The following is a 20,409-nucleotide window of genomic DNA, read 5'->3' as shown; positions in this document are numbered from 1 at the left end:
TGACAAGCTGACTGAGGCCTATGACATGTCAGGCACTGTGCATTTTATACACATTCTCCCATGTCACTCTGACGGCAACCCTATCCAATGGGTACCATCATTCTCAACTACAGATGAGGAAGCTGAGGGTAACTTACTCAAGGGGTTCCAGGTATAGAGAGCGGGGCTGGGATTCAAATCCAGGTACCTGATCCCAGAGACCACAACTGCTCTCTATTACACAGTACCCTGAAGTGAAGCTGTTCTACTAGAGAAATTAACCAAATGATTTTAACATGTGAAACACATATGAAAACCCATCATGTTGAGCACTGTGACACCCACAGGCAGGTCTTCCCAACAGCACAAATCGTGTTGCACCTCTCGCTCGCTTATGTTGTAAAGCTGGAAAGCTCTTGGGGGAAATTACTCTAACACTTAAAACAATGGACTTATGGGCTTCCCTGGTGGCTCAGTGGTAAAGAAGAATCCACCTGCCAGTGCAGGAGATGAGGGTTTCATCCCTGATCCAGGAAGATCCCACATGCCGCAGAGCAACTAAACCCATGCACCACAACTACTGAGCCTGTGCTCGAGAGCCCGGGAGCCACCAACTACTGAGCCCACAGGCCACAGCTACTAAGTCTGAGCACCCTAGAGCCCCGGCTCTGCAACAAGAGAAGCCACTGCAATGAGAAGCCCGAGCACTGCAACTAGAGCAGCCAGCACACAGCCCGACTAGAAAAAGCCAGAGCAGGAGCAAAGACCCAGCACCGCTAATAATACACAAATTACATTATTTTTTAAAAAAAAGAACCACAATGGACTTAACTGATACCCAAGCTTAACAGGATCTCAGGTAAAGACATATTGGCTCCATCCCCTAAGATGCTAAAACCTGAAGCAATTGCTAGGAGGCTTCCCAGGTGGCACATAGTAAAGATCCACCTGCCAATGTAGGAGATGCAAGAGATTTGGATTTGATCTCTGAGTCAGGAAGATCCACTGGAGGAGGAATTGACAACCTCCTCCAGTATTCTTGCCTGGAAACTTCCATGGGCAGAGGAGCCTGGCGGGCTATAGTCAATGGGGTGACAAAGAGTTGGACACACAGTCTGAGCGACTGAGCACGCACGCAAGACTGGCCTTGCCTTCTTGTTGTTCCAGCACCTTTTACTCCTCCGTATGAGAAGGGGCAGGCAGGACAGGAGAAGGTAAGGTGAGGGCTGCCCTGCAGGGGCGCAGGTACTGCTCTCATGAAAGACAAGCAGGGGGAGGCGGTCCTAAGATGGTGGAGGAATAGGATGGGGAGACCACTTTCTCCCCAACAAATTCATCAAAAGAACATTTAAACATTGAGTAAATTCCACAAAACAACTTCTGAATGCTGGCAGAGGACATCAGGCACCCAGAAAAGCAGCCCATTGCCTTCGAAAGGAGGTAGGAAAAAATATAAAAGACAAAAAAAGAGACAAAAGAGGTAGGGACGGAGCTCCGTCCCGGGAAGGGAATCTTAAAGAGAGAAGTTTCCAAACACCAGGAAACACCCTCACTGCTGAGTCAGCGGCGAGCCTTGGAAGCACAGAGGGCAACATAACAGGGAGGAAAAATAAATAAATAATTAAAACCCACAAATTCCACGCCCAACGGTAACTCCCCCAGCGGAGAAGCAGCGCAGATGCCTGCACCTGCCACTAGCAAGCGGAGGCTGAGCAGGGAGGTGCGGGCTGCATTGCTTAGCATAAGGATCTGGCCTGAATGCCCCAAGCCCAATCTGAGCGAACTAACTTGGGCTAGCAAACCAGACTGTGGGATAACTACCACCCAAAAAGCCAGCCCTAACCTAAGACACCGCCAGGCCCATGCACAGAACAAAGGACTGAACAGAGACAGCTGGCTGCAGACAATCCCCCTCCGATGACAGGCAGCCAGAGCCGGAAGGGGGCAATCACAGCCCCAGAGAGACATTATCTACAAAATTGTAAGCAGGCTTCTTTGTCAACTAAGACTTCTTGGGGTTCTGGACGTCAACATCTGCCCGAGAAGGTGCGCCGGTTGTACACCCAGAAAACCGAGCAGCAGGGATGGGAGAGGCGATAAGTCGCAGCGACCGCGCTCACCAAACACCCCATCACCTGAGCTGCTCGGACATGGGAAGGGCACAAAATGCAGGCGCAACGGAGTCTTCGCCTCTGAGGATCACCCAAGTGCCTGAACCAGACCGGCTTAGACCTGGGAGGTGCATGTAGCCCAGGGCCGGCCTCGGACGGTTCCCGGCAGAGCAACATAGAGACTGAGGAGAGTGGGCAGGGAGGGTACATGTGCCATGAGCAGGGGAAGACCCAGTGTGGCTGAGGCACTGCGAGCACACACCAGTGCTATTTGTTTGCAGTGTCCCTCCCTCCCCACAGCGCGACTGAACAAGTGAGCCTAAAAAAAGTGTCCACCACCACCCTCTTTGTGTCAGGGTGGAAATCAGACACTGAAGAGACCAGCAAACAGAAGAAGCTAAAACAGAGGGAACCGCCTTGGAAGTGACAGGTGCAATAGACTAAAACCCTGTCGTTAGTACCGACTACATAGGAAGGGGCCTATAGATCTTGAGAAATATAAGCTGGACCAAGGAACTATCTGAAAATGAACTGACCCCACACTACCCACAACACCAGAGAAAGTCCTAGATATATTTTTACTATTTTTATGATCATTCTTTTTTTTTAATTTTTAAAAATGTTTAAGTCCTCTATTACTCTTTAATTTTCACTTTTATAACCTACTATTACTTTGCAAAAAAAAAAAGACCCTATTTTTCAAAAGCAAACTTCATATATATATATTTTTTTAATAATTTTTGTGACTTTGTCTTTTTTTCTCGCCTTTTTTTTTCTTCTTTTCTTTAATGTTGTATTTTTGAAATTCCAAACTCTAGATTTTTAATCTTTGCTTTTTGGTATTTGTTATCAATTTGGTGCCTTTAAGAACCCAATTTTCAGTACCCATTTTAACATAGGAGCAAGATTACTGGCTTGACTGCTCTCTCCCCCTTTGGACTCTCCTTTTTCTCCACCAGGTCACCTGTGTCTCCTCACTAACCCCTCTCTTCTCTACCCAACTCTGTGAATTTCTGTGGGTTCCAAATGGTGAAGAACACTTACGGAACTGATTACTGGCTGGATCTGTCTCTCTCTTTTTCATTCCCCCCCTTTTATCCTCCTGGCCACCTCTGTCTCCTTCCTCCCTCCTCTCTTCTCTGTATAACTCCGTGAACATCTCTGAGCGGTCCAGCTGTGGAGTACACATAAGGAAGTGATTACTGGCTAGCTTGCTCTCTCCTCTATTGATTCCACCTTATCTCATTCGGGTCACCTCTAACTCCCTGCTCCCTCTTCTCTTCTCCATGTAACTCTGTGAACCTCTCTGGGTGTTCCTCACTGTGGAGAAACTTTTCATCTTTAACCTAGATGTTTTATCAACCGTGCTGTATAGAAGGAGAAGTTTTGAGACTACTGTAAAAATAAGACTGAAAACCAGAAGCAGGAGGCTTAAGTCCAAACCCTGAGAACACAAGAGAGCTCCTGACTCCAGGGAACATTCATTGACAGGAGTTCATCAAACACCTCCATACCTACACTGAAACCAAGCACCACCCAAGGGGCAACAAGTTCCAGAGCAAGACATACCAAGCAAATTCTCCAGCAACACAGGAACACAGCCCTGAGCTCCAATATACAGACTTCCCAAAGTTACTCTAAAACCATAGACATCTCGTAACTCATTACTGGACACTTCATTGCACTCCAGAGAGAAGAAATCCAGCTCCACCCACCAGAACACCAACACAAGCTTCCCTAACCAAGAAACCTTGACAAGCCACCTGCACAACCCCACCCACAGCGAGGAAACTCCACAATAAAGAGAACTCCACAAACTGCCAGAATACAGAAAAGACACCCCAAACGCAGCAATATAAACAAGGTGAAGAGACAGAGGGATACCCAGCAGGTAAAGGAATAGGATAAATGCCCACCAAACCAAACCAAAGAGGAAGAGATAGGGAATCTATGTGAGAAAAAACTCCAAACAATGATGATAAAAATGATCCAAAATCTTGAAATCAAAATGGAATCACAGATAAATAGCCTGGAGACAAGGATTGAGAAGATGCAAGAAAGGTTTAACAAGGACCTAGAATAAATAAAAAAGAGTCAATATATAATGAATAATGTAATAAATGAGATCAACAATACTCTGGAGAACAAATAGTAGAATAACAGAGGCAGAAGACAGGATTAGTGAATTAGAAGATAGAATGGTAGAAATAAATGAATCAGAGAGTAAAAAAGAAAAACGAATTAAAAGAAATGAGGACAATCTCAGAGACCTCCAGGACAATATGAAATGCTCCAACACTCAAATCATAGGAGTCCCAGAAGAAGAAGACAAAAAGAAAGACCATGAGAAAATACTTGAGGAGATAATAGTTGAAAACTTTCCTAAAATGGGGAAGGAAATAATCACCCAAGTCCAAGAAACCCAGAGAGTCACAAACAGGATAAACCCAAGGCAAAACACCCCAAGACACATATTAATCAAATTAACAAAGATCAAACACAAAGAACAAATATTAAAAGCAGCAAGGGAAAAACAACAAATAACACACAAGGGGATCCCCATAAGGCTAACGGCTGATCTTTCAATAGGAACTCTTCAAGCCAGGAGGGAATGGCAAGACATACTTAAAGTGATGAAAGAAAATAACCTACAGCCCAGATTACTGTACCCAGCAAGGATCTCATTTAAATATGAAGGAGAAATTAAAAGTTTTACAGACAAGCAAAAGCTGAGAGAATTCAGCACCACCAAACCAGCTCTTCGACAAATGCTAAAGGATATTCTCTAGACAGGAAACACAAAAATGGTGTATAAACTCGAACCCAAAACAATAAAGTAAATGGCAACGGGATCATACTTATCAATAATTACCTTAAACATAAATGGGTTGAATGCCCCAACCAAAAGACAAAGACTGGCTGAATGGATACAAAAATAAGACCCCTATATATGTTGTCTACAAGAGACCCACCTCAAAACAGGGGACACATACAGACTGAAAGTGAAGGGCTGGAAAAAGGTATTCCATGCAAATAGAGACCAAAAGAAAGCAGGAGTAGCAATACTCATATCAGATAAAATAGACTTTAAAACAAAAGCTGTGAAAAGAGACAAAGAAGGACACTATATAATGATCAAAGGATCAATCCAAGAAGAAGATATAACAATTATAAATACATATGCACCCAACATAGGAGCACCGCAATATGTAAGACAAATGCTAACAAGTATGAAAGGGGAAATTAACAATAACACAATAACAGTGGGAGACTTGAACACTGCACTCACACCTATGGATAGATCAACTAAACAGAAAATTAACAAGGAGATGCAAACTTTAAACGATACAACAGACTAGTTAGACCTAATTGCTATCTATAGGACATTTCACCCCAAAACAATGAATTTAACCTTTTTCTCAAGCACACACGGAATCTTCTCCAGGAGAGATCACATCCTGGGCCATAAATCTAGTCTTGGTAAATTCAAAAAAACTGAAATCATTCCAAGCATCTTTTCTGACCACAATGCAATAAGATTAGATCTCAATTACAGGAGAAAAACTATTAAAAATTCCAACATGTTGGAGGCTGAACAACATGCTGCTGAATAACCAACAAATCACAGAAGAAATAAAAAAAGAAATCAAAATATGCATAGAAACGAATGAAAATGAAAACACAACAACCCAAAACCTGTGGGACACTATAAAAGCAGCGCTAAGGGGAAAGTTCATAACAATACAGGCATACCTCAAGAAACAAGAAAAAAGTCAAATAAATAACCTAACTCTACACCTAAAGCAACTAGAAAAGGAAGAAATGGGAGAACCCCAGGGTTAGTAGAAGGAAAGAAATCTTAAAAATTAGGGCAGAAGTAAATGCAAAAGAAACAAAAGAGACCACAGCAAAAATCAACAAAACCAAAAGCTGGTTCTTTGAAAGGATAAATAAAATTGACAAACCATTAGGCAGACTCATTAAGAAACAAAGGGAGAAACATCAAATCAATAAAATTAGAAATGAAAATGGAGAGACCACAACAGACAACACAGAAATGCAAAGGATCATAAAAGACTACTATCAGCAATTATATGCCAATAAAATGGACAATGTGGAAGAAATGGACAAATTCTTAGAAAAGCACAACTTTCCAAAACCGAACCAGGAAGAAATAGAAAATCTTTAACAGACCCATCACAAGCACAGAAATTGAAACTGTAATCAGAAATCTTCCAGCAAACAAAAGCCCAGGTCCAGACGGCTTCACAGCTGAATTCTACCAAAAATTTAGGGAAGAGCTAACACCTATCTTCTCAAACTCTTCCAGAAAATTGCAGAGGAAGGTAAACTTCCAAACTCATTCTATGAGGCCACCACCACCCTAATACCAAAACCTGACAAAAGATGCCACAAAAAAAGAAAACTACAGGCCAATATCACTGATGAACATAGATGCAAAAATCCTTAACAAAATTCTAGCAATCAGAATCTAACAACACATTAAAAAGATCATACACCATGACCAAGTGGGCTTTATCTCAGGGATGCAAGGATTCTTTAATATCTGCAAATCAATCAATGTAATACACCACATTAACAAATTGAAAAATAAAAGCCATATGATTAGCTCAATAGATGCAGAGAAAGCCTTTGACAAAATTCAACATCCATTTATGATAAAAACTCTCCAGAAAGCAGGAATAGAAGGAACATACCTCAACATAATAAAAGCTATATATGACAAACCCACAGCAAACATTATCCTCAATGGTGAAAAATTGAAAGCATTTCCCCTAAAGTCAGGAACAAGTCAAGGGTGCCCACTTTCACCATTACTATTCAACATAGTTTTGGAAGTTTTGGCCACAGCAATCAGAGAAGAAAAAGAAATAAACGGAATCCAAATTGGAAAAGAAGAAGTAAAACTCTCACTGTTTGCAGATGACATGATCCTCTACATCAGTTCAGTTCAGTTCAGTCGCTCAGTCGTCTCCGACTCTTTGAGACCCCATGAATTGCAGCACACCAGGCTTCCCTGTCCATCACCAACTCCTAGAGTTCACTCAGACTCACGTCCATCATTACTAGAGCTAATCAATGAATACAGTAAAGTTGCAGGATATAAAATCAACACACAGAAATCCCTTGCATTCCTATACACTAATAATGAGAAAATAGAGAAATTAAGGAAACAATTCCATTCACCACTGCAACGAAAATAATAAAATACTTAGGAATATATCTACCTAAAGAAACTAAAGACCTGTATATAGAAAACTATAAAACACTGGTGAAAGAAATCAAAGAGGACACTAATAGATGGAGAAATATCCATGTTCATGGATCGTAAGAATCAATATAGTGAAAATGAGTATACTACCCAAAGCAATTTATAGATTCAATGCAATCCCTATCAAGCTACCAACGGTATTTTTCACAGAGCTAGAACAAATAATTTCACAATTTGTATGGAAAAACAAAAAACCTCGAATAGCCAAAGCAATCTTGAGAAAGAAGAATGGAACTGGAGGAATCAACCTGCCTGACTTCAGGCTCTACTACAAAGCCACAGTCATCAAGACAGTATGGTACTGGCACAAAGACAGAAATATGGAACAAAATAGAAAGTCCAGAGATAAATCCACGCACCTATGGACACCTTATCTTTGACAAAGGAGGCTAGAATATACAATGGATTAAAGACAATCTCTTTAACAAGTGGTGCTGGGAAAACTGGTCAACCACTTGTAAAAGAATGAAACTAGAACACTTTCTAACACCATACACAAAAATAAACTCAAAATGGATTAAAGATTTAAACAGAAGGCCAGAAACTATAAAACTCCTGGAAGAGAACATAGGCAAAACACTCTCCGACATACATCACAGCAGGATCCTCTATGACCCACCTCCCAGAATACTGGAAATAAAAGCAAAAATAAACAAATGGGACCTAATTAAACTTAAAAGCTTCTGCACAACAAAGGAAACTATAAGCAAGGTGAAAAGACAGCCTTCAGAATGGGAGAAAATAATAGCAAATGAAGCAACCAACAAAGAACTAATCTCAAAAATATACAAGCAACACCTACAGCTCAATTCCAGAAAAATAAATGACCCAATCAAAAAATGGGCCAAAGAACTAAATAGACATTTCTCCAAAGAAGACATACAGATGGCTAATAAACACATGAAAAGATGCTCAACATCACTCATTATCAGAGAAATGCAAATCAAAACCACAGTGAGGTACCATTTCATGCCAGTCAGAATGGCTGCAATCCAAAAGTCTACAAGCAATAAATGCTGGAGAGGGTGTGGAGAAAAGAGAACCCTCTTATACTGTTGGTGGGAATTCAAACTAGTACAGCCACTATGGAGAACAGTGTGGAAATTCCTTAAAAAACTGGAAATAGAACTGCCTTATGACCCAGCAATCCTCCTGCTGGGCATACACACTGAGGAAACCAGAATTGAAAGAGACACGTGTACCCCAATGTTCATCGCAGCACTGTTTATAATAGCCAGGACATGGAAACAACCTAGAGGTCCATCAGCAGATGAATGGATAAGAAAGCTGTGGTACATATACACAATGGAGTATTACTCAGCCATTAAAAAGAATACATTTGAATCAGTTCTAATGAGGTGGATGAAACTGGAACCTATTATACAGAGTGAAGCCAGAAAGAAAAACACCAATACAGTATACTAACGTATGTATATGGAATTTAAAAAGATGGTAACGATAACCCTGTATGCAAGACAGCGAAAGAGACACAGACGTATAGAACAGTCTTTCGGACTCTGTGGGAGAGGGAGAGGGTGGGATGATTTGGGAGAATGGCATTGAAACATGTATAATATCATATATGAAACAAGTCGCCAGTCCAGGTTCAATGCGTGATACTGGATGCTTGGGGCTGGTGCACTGAGAAGACCCAGAAGGATGGTACGGGGAGGGAGGAGGGAGGGGGGTTCAGGATGAGGAACATGTGTATACCTGTGGTGGATACATGTTGATGTATGGCAAAACCAATACAATATTGTAAAGTAATTAACCTCCAATTAAAATAAATAAATTTATATTTAAAAAAAAAAGACAAGCAGGGTCTGCACTTTCGGACACGTGGGTCACTCAGTGAACGACATGGTTCAGCATGAAGCGTGACTGCTGGTAACTGAGACAATAAGCATGGTTCACGCCCAGCTCCAGCAAAAGAAGGTTCTGCACGGATCGGAAGTATTTTGTTTTTTTACAACCCTTCAGTTTAAAAAATCTCTCTGATGTCAAAGGTGAAGCACAGGCAGATTAGCAGAAAGAACTTACTGCCCGCACATGATTGCTCTCCATGGAGGAAAAGGGAGAAGACATCAGTGTGCTTCATCTCTGGCGCTGTAACCATTCCTCCTACTCGCCACTTATCATTGCTTTGTGTACCTATACAACCTTCCATAAATTGCTGGATTCATCTGCATAACAAAACTTTCTAAAATGCTTCAAATCAAAGCAATCTTACTTCTATTATGTACCAATCTGACATACTTTATTGTCCTCTGATTTTTCTTAAGCAAACACTAAAAGGTGAGTACAGGAAAAGTGGATGCTTCACATTTGCTCCAGTTTTAAATCGGCACTTCAATCCATTTTCTTCTCTATCATGAAACTAAAAACATAAAAACTCATGCTGCTACGATATCTACTGTTTTGAATTTCCCAGCATGTCAAATCCTCTTGTACTTCAGCAAAGGAAAATAACAGACCCTGGCCACCTACTAAGTCTGAGGAACTATCAAAGTCCTTTTGCATCTCATGTGACTTTTATAACTTACATGGGAGGGGGATAGTTCCAGTCCTGTTTTTACAGAGGAGGAAATGAATTGTCTTATCTTCAGCTTAGATGGAACACACGGCCCTGTCATCCTAGGAAGACTCCTGTTGAAATTCAGAATGCTGTGGGACTTCCTTGGTGGTCCAGTGGTTAAGAATCTGCCTTTTGATGCAGGCAGTGTGGGTTCAACCCCTGGTCCAGGGGCTAAGATCCCACATGCCTCATCACCAAGAAGCCAGAACATAAACAACGGAAGCAATACTGTAACAAATTCAATAGAGACTTTTAAAAAAATCATTAAAAAAAAAATTCAGAACACTTGTGCCCAGCATGACGCAGCTGTCCTATATAGCAGAGTGCAGGCACTTCTTCCTTTTTAATCCCACTACTTAGAGATTGGCCAAAATACGTGCTCATTTCCTTCCTCCTTCTAAGAACTGAGGAAAATCGAAAATAACCTTTCCCCAAAACCCTTCATAAAAGGTTATCTATTAATACAAGAGAGCTCAAGGGGTCTTGCAGAAACAGATGGCTGTTAATAAAACATAACACTAAAGTCTGATTATGTGCTTTCTGTCGTGCAATAAAAAGTATAAGCAGAGTGTATTTTTAGCTCCTTCCGGGCCTAAAAGGATTTGACCAAAGGATCTTCTCTAAGTCTGGTTTTCTATGCATTGATGAAAACTGACCAAGGTCATAAAAGAAGGTAAACCAATTCCTGAGCAGAGAGCCCACAACATAGAGGAAGAGAACGCTGCACACAGCCTGTCATTAGCAGTGGTCTCATCCCAATTTCCATCATTCAGCAATATTAGGACTTTCATTCTGAGTCCAAAAAGGAAGGGAGAAATGAGGTGCCCAGGAAAGGAAAGAGACAAACGGTACCTTGCAAAGTCTACTGGGACATTTCCCTGGACAAACTGGGCTTAGAAAGTGCCCTGTACTACACTCCATTTCTGCAATCTGCTCAAGCACCAACTGTCTTGGAATCTTCTCAATAGCGGACTCGGTAAAGCTTCCCTGAAAGAAACACCTAACGCAATCAGATGCTAATTCAAAATAATGCAGAAATAGGCTGGGTTTACCTTCACTGAAGGTTTACTTTTTAAACAATCTTGTGAGAGCAGAGCAAAAATATCACTTGCACATGTAAGTCAGCTCATGTCCGCCCAAATTCATATTAAGGCTATGTCTGTTTGGTTAAGCTTACATTGAGAAAAGCCAGGTGCCAAAAAGAAGGCTGTGTGCCAAAGAATTGATGCTTTCAAACTGTGGTGCTGAATAAGACTCTTGAGAGTCCCTTGGACAGCAAGGAGATCAAACCAGTCAACCCTAAAGGAAATCAACCCTGAATACTCATTGGAAGGACTGAAGCTAAAGCTGAAGCTCCAATACTTTGGCCGCTTGATGCAAAAAGCTGACTCACTGGAAAACATTAATACTTGGAAAGATTGAGGGCAGGAGGAAAAGAGGGTGACAGAGGATGAAATGGTTGGATGGCATCACCAATTCAGTGGACACAAGTTTGAGCAAACTCTGGGAGATAACAAAGGACAGGAAAGCCAGAAACGCTGTGCTCCACGGGGATGCAAACAGTCCAACACAACTTAGTGACTGAACAACAACAAAAACAAATAAACCCTCAGAAAAATTTAGATTCTTCTAAAATCAACCGCTTGAGATAATACTGATAGCAACTGTTGGACGTCTTTTTACAAGAGCAATCTTGAAGTAAAAAATCAAGGTTTAATATCATAAATGAAACCTGCATTTAAGTAAGAATGGGTCAATATTGGCTTCCCAGGTGGTGCAGTGGTAATGAATGCACACACCGATGCAGGAGATGCGTGTTTGATCCCTGGGTCGGGAAGATCCACTGGAGGAGAAAATGGAACCCCACTCTAGTATTCTCACCTGGGAAATCCTATAGACAGAGAAGCCTGGTGGGCTACAGTCGAAGGGGTCACAAAGAGTTGGACACTTCTGAGCAACTGAACACACATCTACTCATATCATCAAAAGCAACCGCTTTTCCCATTTTCTTAACGGGTTCAGGATGGGTGGCTGTACTTAACCAAGCCAGTCCAATATAGAATAAAAAAAGTCTTTATTTTGCACTTTAAATCCTGCTAGAATCTTTCTTCCCTTCAAAGATAAAGAAACAATTCTTCCTTCACAGATAGGGAAAAATAGAGGAAAAAAATCAAATTGGGCAAGAATTTTCAGTGCAATATCACAGGAGGATTCCTAAACCTCAACTATTTTTGGTATGCATCTAGGTTTTAGCAAAAAAATAATCTGAATGGACACCAGCCCCATTTAAAAGTTAAGTTATGTGTTTACTCCCCAGTTCTTGTAGTAATATCTTTGCATATAATTAGCAATACTAAATTGATCTAGAAGTCTTAAACTTTTAAAGGGCTTCCCTTGTGGCTCAGCTGGTAAAGAATCCTCCTGCAATGCAGGAGACCTGGGTTCGATCCTTGGGTTGGGAAGATCCCCTGGAGAAGGGAACACCTATCCACTCCAGTATTCTGATCTGGAGAATTCCATGGACTGTACAGTCCATGGGGTCGCAAAGAGTTGGACACAACTGAGCAACTTTCACTTCACTTAAACTTATAAACCGAAGCCTACTTTGACTGCTGTTCATTTTGGCCACACAGATGACTGATAAACAAGAGACAGCCTCTATCTACCCACATTTGCAACCATCACCTGACTTTATTAGGAGCTGATTTTAGTGCAGAAGCAGGATTGTTGTTTTAAATATTTAAACGGGAGTAAACATCTCCCCAGTTGCAAAATACTGCTGAACGACAAACTTAACATCACATGCATAAAAATGCCAGAAAGGCCACAATCCATATGTATAGTGTCACTCACAGGTTCCATGGTTGATGCCATAAGAGGTCCTAAGATTTACAAAGATAAACACTGCCCCCAATTTAGAGTTAAGGGGTTAGAAAATCCCATTTTGAACTGGATAGATAGCAAGAACTCAACTGGTGGCAGAATTAGTTTTCCATGCAGAAAAATTCAACTTAATTTTCAATATACACTACATTGTTACCCAGTCCTCTTTGAAAGATTTTTTTTTTGATGTGAAAGATGTTTTTGAAAAGTCAAACACATTTACCTCTGAACTTCCACAGAAAAGAACAAAGATTTAAAAAGGAAGAAGCCACAGGATGACAGAATTCACTAACTCAGACTATACAGATTCCAAGCCTGTAGGAATCCAGATGTTTGGAATTAACTTCTGACTGCAGCATGGTACCTATGAACAAGCACTGTGATACCAGAATTTATACAGACTCTGGAGGAGACAGCACTCTTACTCAGGAAAGCACTGATAGAAATGCAAAATGCCACATATAAGGAAATGATGTCACCAAGCCGACCCTGAAATGGCTCTCTCAGAAGTGGTGAGTGATGTGGGCTGCCCACTTCTGTCTGGCTCACCTAAACCTCCCAGAACCAGCCCTGCGAAGAGAGGTAGGGTAGAGACGAAGGCTTGGGGCCCTGGCACAAAGCCATGCTGTGGCCGGCTGGATGATCACATTCACAACTTTAGTCTCAACTGTGCCAAGAAAGCACCAGCCTCACTTTGAAGTAATAATCTAGAGATTCTTTGGAAATGCTCTGAGAGCAGACGTTTCCCTACAGTCACACTGACTTCCTCCGACGGTGAAGGAGCAACTTCACCGGATCCATTCAGATGAGGGCTCGGGATGCGATGACCATCAACCTGCTCCACAGGTTATCTGAGAAGTCATTTGTGTACCCAACGTCTTCTTAGAAAGGACATTATTTAATTAGATAATAATGCAAGCGTGAAGAATAATCTCACTCGTAAAGCCTGTTGGGGTTAAGTTAGGTCTGACTGTGTATACAGACACATACTCAGAGACTCCCTCATGGGTCACTTAAATTCTGAAGCCACCAGTCCTTTGTCTTGGAAGAGATGTGCTACCTTTCATAATGTTTTCTTTTTTTTTCTAGCAAATATTGAATACATTCTTTTCGAAAAGGTCAATTTCTATTTTTCAAAAAACATCTGAGTCACCAGCGATGAGAAATATCTAAAAATGCCCGAGAGCTCCCAGTCACCCCTCACTGACATCCCAGATACTGGGCTCTTCCACCAGCAGAGGATTCTGGGGCACTGGAACTCTGATTACTTACTTGTTAAAAAAAGGTTCGATGAGTTTTGATCTGGCAGACACATGACTCTTTGGAGGACTAAGAAAAGAACCTAATAAAGAAAAGAAGCAGAATATCACATACAGTCAAGGAAAAACAAAGCCTGAAAAAAATATCCTGAAATCAACAGTATGGTTCTGCAAGGGTACAATAAGTGCTCATGTGGACCAAGGACCACAACCCCAGGTAAGCATTTGATGGTTCTTCCTGTGCACTCCCCACCCCCTCTCCCAAACTCCTCCCCCTCCTCCCTCAAAACCCTCCCACTTCCTACTGGGTGAGTGGATCCAAGGGAAAGGGTAGACAGGGAAGATCCCCTCTGGATCATGGTGTGTTGACAGAGACAGGTACAGTGTGTACCTAGGTAGTTGGCCATGGAGATGAAACACAGTCCTGTGATATAAGCATCATAGCCTGCCTCGTGGAGCTGTTCAGAAGCCGTGTCATAACTTGGAAAGCCTTCTGCACTTTCTAAAGAGAAAAAAGAAATAACAGTCTTCCCAAGGTCGTCACAAATCATGAAGACTCGTAAGCATGCTGCCCTGCCAAATCCAGACGTCTGTGTGGCAGAAACACCATAAAGAAGCAGAAAGAAAGCTATCTCCTTAATTCTCTCCACACAAGATCTTGAGATAACAGAGTCACTGCAAATGAGGGCTTCGGTCTAGACTAGAGAAGTGTCTTGGTTACGTTGTCAAAGACTCAGCCACACGCCTCCCAACTGCATGCTGTTGGATGCTATTTACAACCATGCATAACTCACTCCTGTGACCATGACTCCTCCTCTGATTGGGACACAAGGGGTATTTCAGAGCAGTGGTCCCCAATCTTTTTGGCACCAGGGACCAGTTTCGTGAAAGACAAATTTTCCATGGGGGCGGAGGTGGTTTGGGGATGATTCAGGCATATTACATTTATTGTGCACTTTATTTCTATTATTATTAAATCAGCTCTACCCCAGGTCATTAGGCATTAGATCCCTAAGATTAGGGACCTCAGAGCAATGGCTAAGAGCATGGCCCCCAGCGTCCACTGTCTGAGTTTGAATCTTTGCTCCATCACTTAGCTGCTATGTGATCTTGGGCACGTTGCCCTCTCTGGGCATCCACCATGGTAGAAGGGCAATGACAATCAGAGCTCCCTCGTTAGGCTTTTGTGAGGATCAAATGAGCTCAAGTAAGCAAAGCTCTCATGCCATGTTTGGTATGTGGTAAACACTCTGTAACTGTTATCTGACAATACTCCAGCTCACCCTCCCCAAAAACCAAAGACTCCCATCAAGGTTGGCAGCTCAAGTCAACAGTGTCCTTCACTATGTCTCCAAACTCACAGATATAAAGACAGAAAGCACAACCAAGTCCCAAAACATCAGAATTTGCTGTAACACTGCCCTTGCAACATGGCACATCCTCATGGGAGAGACCGTTTTATGACATGCCTCTCTGGTCACAATGATATTCACAGATGCTGAGAGAATGAGGTTTACTGAACCTGCTTTAGACTAAACTCTCCTTACTGGAATATTATATGGAAATAACGGGATAAAACTGTAACTCATAAATAGTTCTTTCCTAGAACCATTTTGTAAATGAGAATCAAAAAGGTTACAACAGAATCAAAAGCATGAGTGGAAATTAACAATGAAAAAGCTATAATTGTTTTTATATCAATACAATGCTCTTTAAGCAAGAATTCTTTAACCTCAGTAAGTACTGAATATTAGATTTTAAGCTTAAAAAAAAAAGTCTTTTAACATGATAGCCAACTAAGTCATGGCCTCTATTCTACCACCAGCTGAAACACTTATTTCCAAAATCAATTATTTCCATTATACTGTCCATTATATTGTTAGAGGAAAGGTCTAGGTTTTCTCCCCCCATCCTTTACTTAATTCCTTTTTTGGACTATTCCAGAAAGGGAAGCAAATAACTGTCATCTTGGCTGCTTTAGTACCTTCCATTGTCAATTCCTGAGCCATCAGTCCTGTTATCAATTTCTCAGGAAGCTTGCAGGCTACATCTAATGGGATGTTAATTATGATACCAGCAGCATGACTGAGGCCAAGAGGAACCAAGGAAGTAACTAACACCTGGAAGGTTCACCAAACACATGGGTGGGACCATGGCCAGATACGGCAAACGTTTCCACCCTTGAGAAATGTCCCTTCCTTCTCTGGTTTTCCTCACCACTGCTGTCCAGTGCCTAAGCGACCTCTGAAGGAGGCAGAGGTGGAGCCCCCTCCTTCCTCATCTGTAAACCCAGTTCTTGGGCTTTCCTGAGACAAAAAGTATATTTTCACTCTACCCCTGACAATTAATCACCAGCTTTTTGTCTTTGCTTAAGCCAAAAGGAAGACACATAAAGTTTGGGGGCAATTCCAAGCATTAAGAAACAAAAAGCCCTGAAGATTCCATTGCTAAACTTCTCAACGAACAGGCTACCCAATCCTACCCGTGCAAAATCGAGGTAGGATTAGAAGACCATCTTTATTCAGAAAATAGCAACTCAACCAAGGGTACGAGCAAGTTAATTCAGCCAAAATTTATAAATGTACAACATATGTAGTTTCTAGAATAGTTTTACCTTTCTTCTATAATAGACATCCATAATTATCATTGAGAATGTGGAGCTTTCTGGGATCGTTTATATTCTTACCAACTTTAGGAGGGTTGAAAGGTATCTCTTTTAACCGCTTTTCCAATTCTGCAAGGGATGTGTTGTTAATGATATCCTACAAACCAGGAAACACAGGGAGCAGCTGTCATCATCTCAGAGCAACATCTATTAGAGATTCACGAAGAATCAGGACCAAAAAAAAAAAAAGTATCTAGTACTGCCCCCTTGTGTTCTTTAAAGAAACACAGGAGTCGTTCTTTTCAATATGAGAGAGAAACCACAAGTTTAATTTCCACCATATGGGAAGTATAGCCATATGAAAAGTTTTTACAGATGTGTTAAGTATCTACAGACCTTTGGCCAGAAAGCTATACTGCTCTGGCATTCATTTCACTCAGCCATATAAAGTCACTTCAGAAAGAAGCAAATGATTATATTTTTACCTGAATTCTCTTGTAGACTATATATCCAAAATATGTAAAAAAAGGAAAAGGAATGAGTGTATGCATCTGTAATCTATTCAAAAATTCATTATGTTTTAACATTAAAAATTTATATTCAAAAGGAAAAAACTCCCACAATTCCACTACCCAAAGACAACTGCTATTTACATTTTGACATATCTATTTCTAGTCTTTCCTCAATTTCTTTTTTATCTTTTTTTGTTTTTTCAGAGAACAAGAGGCAGGTAGGGGGGAAGTTGTATTGGAAAGTGACATTAACTGACCAGAATTCTAAAGCTGTTAGCAGCAATCAGGATATAATTTATCAACAATAGTTCTGATTTTTTAAATACCTTAAAAGGTTGTGTGCTGGCCATCAATTTTGTATCCAAGAGCCTAAAACAGAATTTTTTAAAAAGGTAAACAAAATGGATAGCAACGTTCAAAATGTACTTTACTCCAATGAATAACAGTGGATGGGGGCGTTAGGCACATCAGTCATCTGCATCTCCACTAAGTCAGACTGAGGACACGGTCCCCTCATCCAGGCACTTCATCAGGAGGCTGTGGGGAAGCCCACACCTACAGCACAAGTTCTAGAGGGCATGGGCTTACACTGACATCAGGGCTAAGTCAAACATCCTCGTGTGTTTGCACGTGGTTCAAACACTGCTGCAGGCCTGATGCTCCCAAGCTCTTATCATCTCCTACCACTACCCAGATCTGTATAATATAATATCTTGGAGGGTCAAAAACTACATTTGCAGTCTCATACAACTGTTATTTCCCACTACTCTGCTTCAGAAATTGCAATAACAGAAAAAAGAAACACACACATATACACACTCATATAAAAATACTATTTCCTCTCATATAAATATGAGTACTGCAGATAATTGGACAGAAATAGTCTGGCTGAAAGAGCAACTGCTCCAAGTCCTCTGCAGACAGGTCCTCAGATGTAGACTCTTGTTCTGAGGGCTTCATGCGGCTGACGTAGGATCTACCAGAACACACCACACTAACCATGGACAATACCAACAGGCTAAGGCACTGACAAAGTTGCGAAAAAGGAGTTCTCTAGCCAGACAGGTTTTGACCGACGACAGAATACTCTCAACATATCCAACTCTATCCAACTATATATTCAACCATCTTCAGTATTCAACAGAATATCCTCAACTGGATGCTTCACTGTGACAAGGTTCACCCGACAGACAAGACAGACAAGCGCCAACTCAAGCAGACCTCCCAGGTCCCGCAGACAGTGGGAGGCAGGGTAAGAGAAAAGGCAGCTGCTGTCCGTTTTCACCCTTGGATCAAATTCTGGCTTTAAAATTTTAACAACAAACATAACCATCATTTGTAAAAGCAAACATCAGCAAGGTGGAGCTATTAAGCCATTTTCCAACTTATGCAAACTGAACTGTCACCATGATCTAATGGTTTTAATAAATTACTGTATACCTATGTGTAATTATGGATGCCCTGATGGCAGTTTTTAACAAAAGGCAAATCCTCAAAGAAAGCTTACCTGGGGAAAACACATGTTGTCATCTCCTTAAATTCATTTAAGTCCTAAAAAATAAGAACGTGACCTGTTATGATTTTACTGGTATGTTTGCAATATTTAAAACAAATATTTCAAGTCCCATGGTTCTCTTCTCAAACCATGATACCAACACAGGCACTTGAAGCTAAACTTCCATTTCTCACTAATATCTAAAAATTTTGGCAATTCCTCACTGATTGGGAATCATATGACCTGGTACTAAAATTCTGCATAAGCAAAATAGATATATGAGCATTTTATGGCTGAAACAAAAGAGTTTGGGGAAAAGGTTTTTATTGTATGTAGAAAAGAGTCACTAATACTTCTATTACACAATTCACTGTAAAGTGAGACGTAGAATTATTTAAATAAAATGGTTGACTATCTTTTTTTTTTTTTGGTTGACAGTATCTTGTGATAAAGCATAAAGGAAAAGAATATGAAAAGGAATATTTATGTATAACTGAGTCACTTTGCTGTACAGCAGAAATTAATACAACACTACAAATCAACTATACCTCAATAAAATTTTTTAAAAAATAAAATAAAGTGGTTCATGCAGGAAATGGACATACTGTAAATTGGATCATACTTTTAATGGAAACACCATTGAAATATTGGTTAAAATGGCCACTAAAACAGAGACTTTCCAATACACATGATTCTTGCTTTAACTACTCAGAAAATTGCTTAAGTGGCACCAATAGCAAATGCCTAAATTAGGCAATTCATTTCCCAAGTTTATTTGATCAGGAAGTCTAGCGCTGGAATGAGATTGCTCTCATTTTGAATTAACTTATTTATATACATAACTGCCATACCACACTGCCTGCTCATACTCCTGACCCACTGTGACTACAGTTCTCTTCAGCGTTATTCACGCTTCACAGGAAACTGCCATTTCCCATTAGCTTTTTGAGCCTGTAAATACAGTCTGTATTTAGCTAGCTTGAAGTATTTACCAGCTTTTTCAATGGCTATCATTAAATTAATGAACAATACATGAATAATCGGTTTCAGTGCTAAGTCAAACAAAAAGACAATAAAGACTGTAATCTCTCAGTACCATTAGAAAGCCTCACAAGCAAGATAAAATTAGAATTATGGCCAGTTCCAGGGCCAGCATACAGCAAGGTTCTAGACCAATGCCTTCTAAAAGGTAGCAAGAATGAATAGCAAGACTTTTAAGAAGAGACTCTTCCCCTAAAAACCTGCCCCAAAACATAGATCCTTTAGTGCACTTTTAAATACAACATTTGGTAACAGTGTATTTCTATCATTTTAATTAGGCTTTTTCCTTTCCTGTTATCTCTTCTTCCAAAGGTGGATGAAAGAAAACCATTTTCTCCTTCTGACAATGACAGAACACAAAGAAGTTACGTAACATACTCAGGCCTTAGTAATAAAGCAAGGAATAAAACCACTTACCCTAACTCACCTTCTATTTTGCAATAAACCATATGCTCTTTCCAGTAGAATTAGATTGAAAACTAGCTACATGCAAGATAACATTTATTAAGCCCTCACATACAAAGCACTATTCTAGGCATTTAGACACAGACAATAAAAAGGTCACACTCCTTGTCCAAGGAGGGAATCACTTACAGAGAAAAACGGAGTAAGATGTAAAGGCAAAATTTATGCAATAGGAGAGAGGTACATGGTTC

The 20,409-nt window shown here is 40.7% G+C and overlaps 1 protein-coding gene across 2 annotated transcripts in view; it reads right to left on the bottom strand.

Moving 5' to 3' along the window:
- The window catches only part of PARN (poly(A)-specific ribonuclease), a 200,189-nt gene that overhangs the window by 137,124 nt on the left and 42,656 nt on the right, over positions 1 to 20,409 (bottom strand). For both annotated transcript variants that reach the window (XM_052655370.1, XM_052655362.1), the window contains exons 14-18: positions 18,725 to 18,768; positions 17,544 to 17,586; positions 16,787 to 16,862; positions 14,492 to 14,602; positions 14,114 to 14,183 (exon numbers count right to left, since the gene is read on the bottom strand). In XM_052655370.1, the coding sequence (XP_052511330.1) occupies positions 14,114 to 14,183; positions 14,492 to 14,602; positions 16,787 to 16,862; positions 17,544 to 17,586; positions 18,725 to 18,768 (344 nt within the window). The remainder of the gene's footprint in view (positions 1 to 14,113; positions 14,184 to 14,491; positions 14,603 to 16,786; positions 16,863 to 17,543; positions 17,587 to 18,724; positions 18,769 to 20,409) is intronic.

The sequence above is a fragment of the Budorcas taxicolor genome, chromosome 2, assembly GCF_023091745.1.
Source record: "Budorcas taxicolor isolate Tak-1 chromosome 2, Takin1.1, whole genome shotgun sequence".
NCBI lineage: Eukaryota > Metazoa > Chordata > Mammalia > Artiodactyla > Bovidae > Budorcas > Budorcas taxicolor.
Note: the sequence above shows the minus strand (reverse complement) of the source record. Positions and strands in the feature narration are given on the sequence as shown.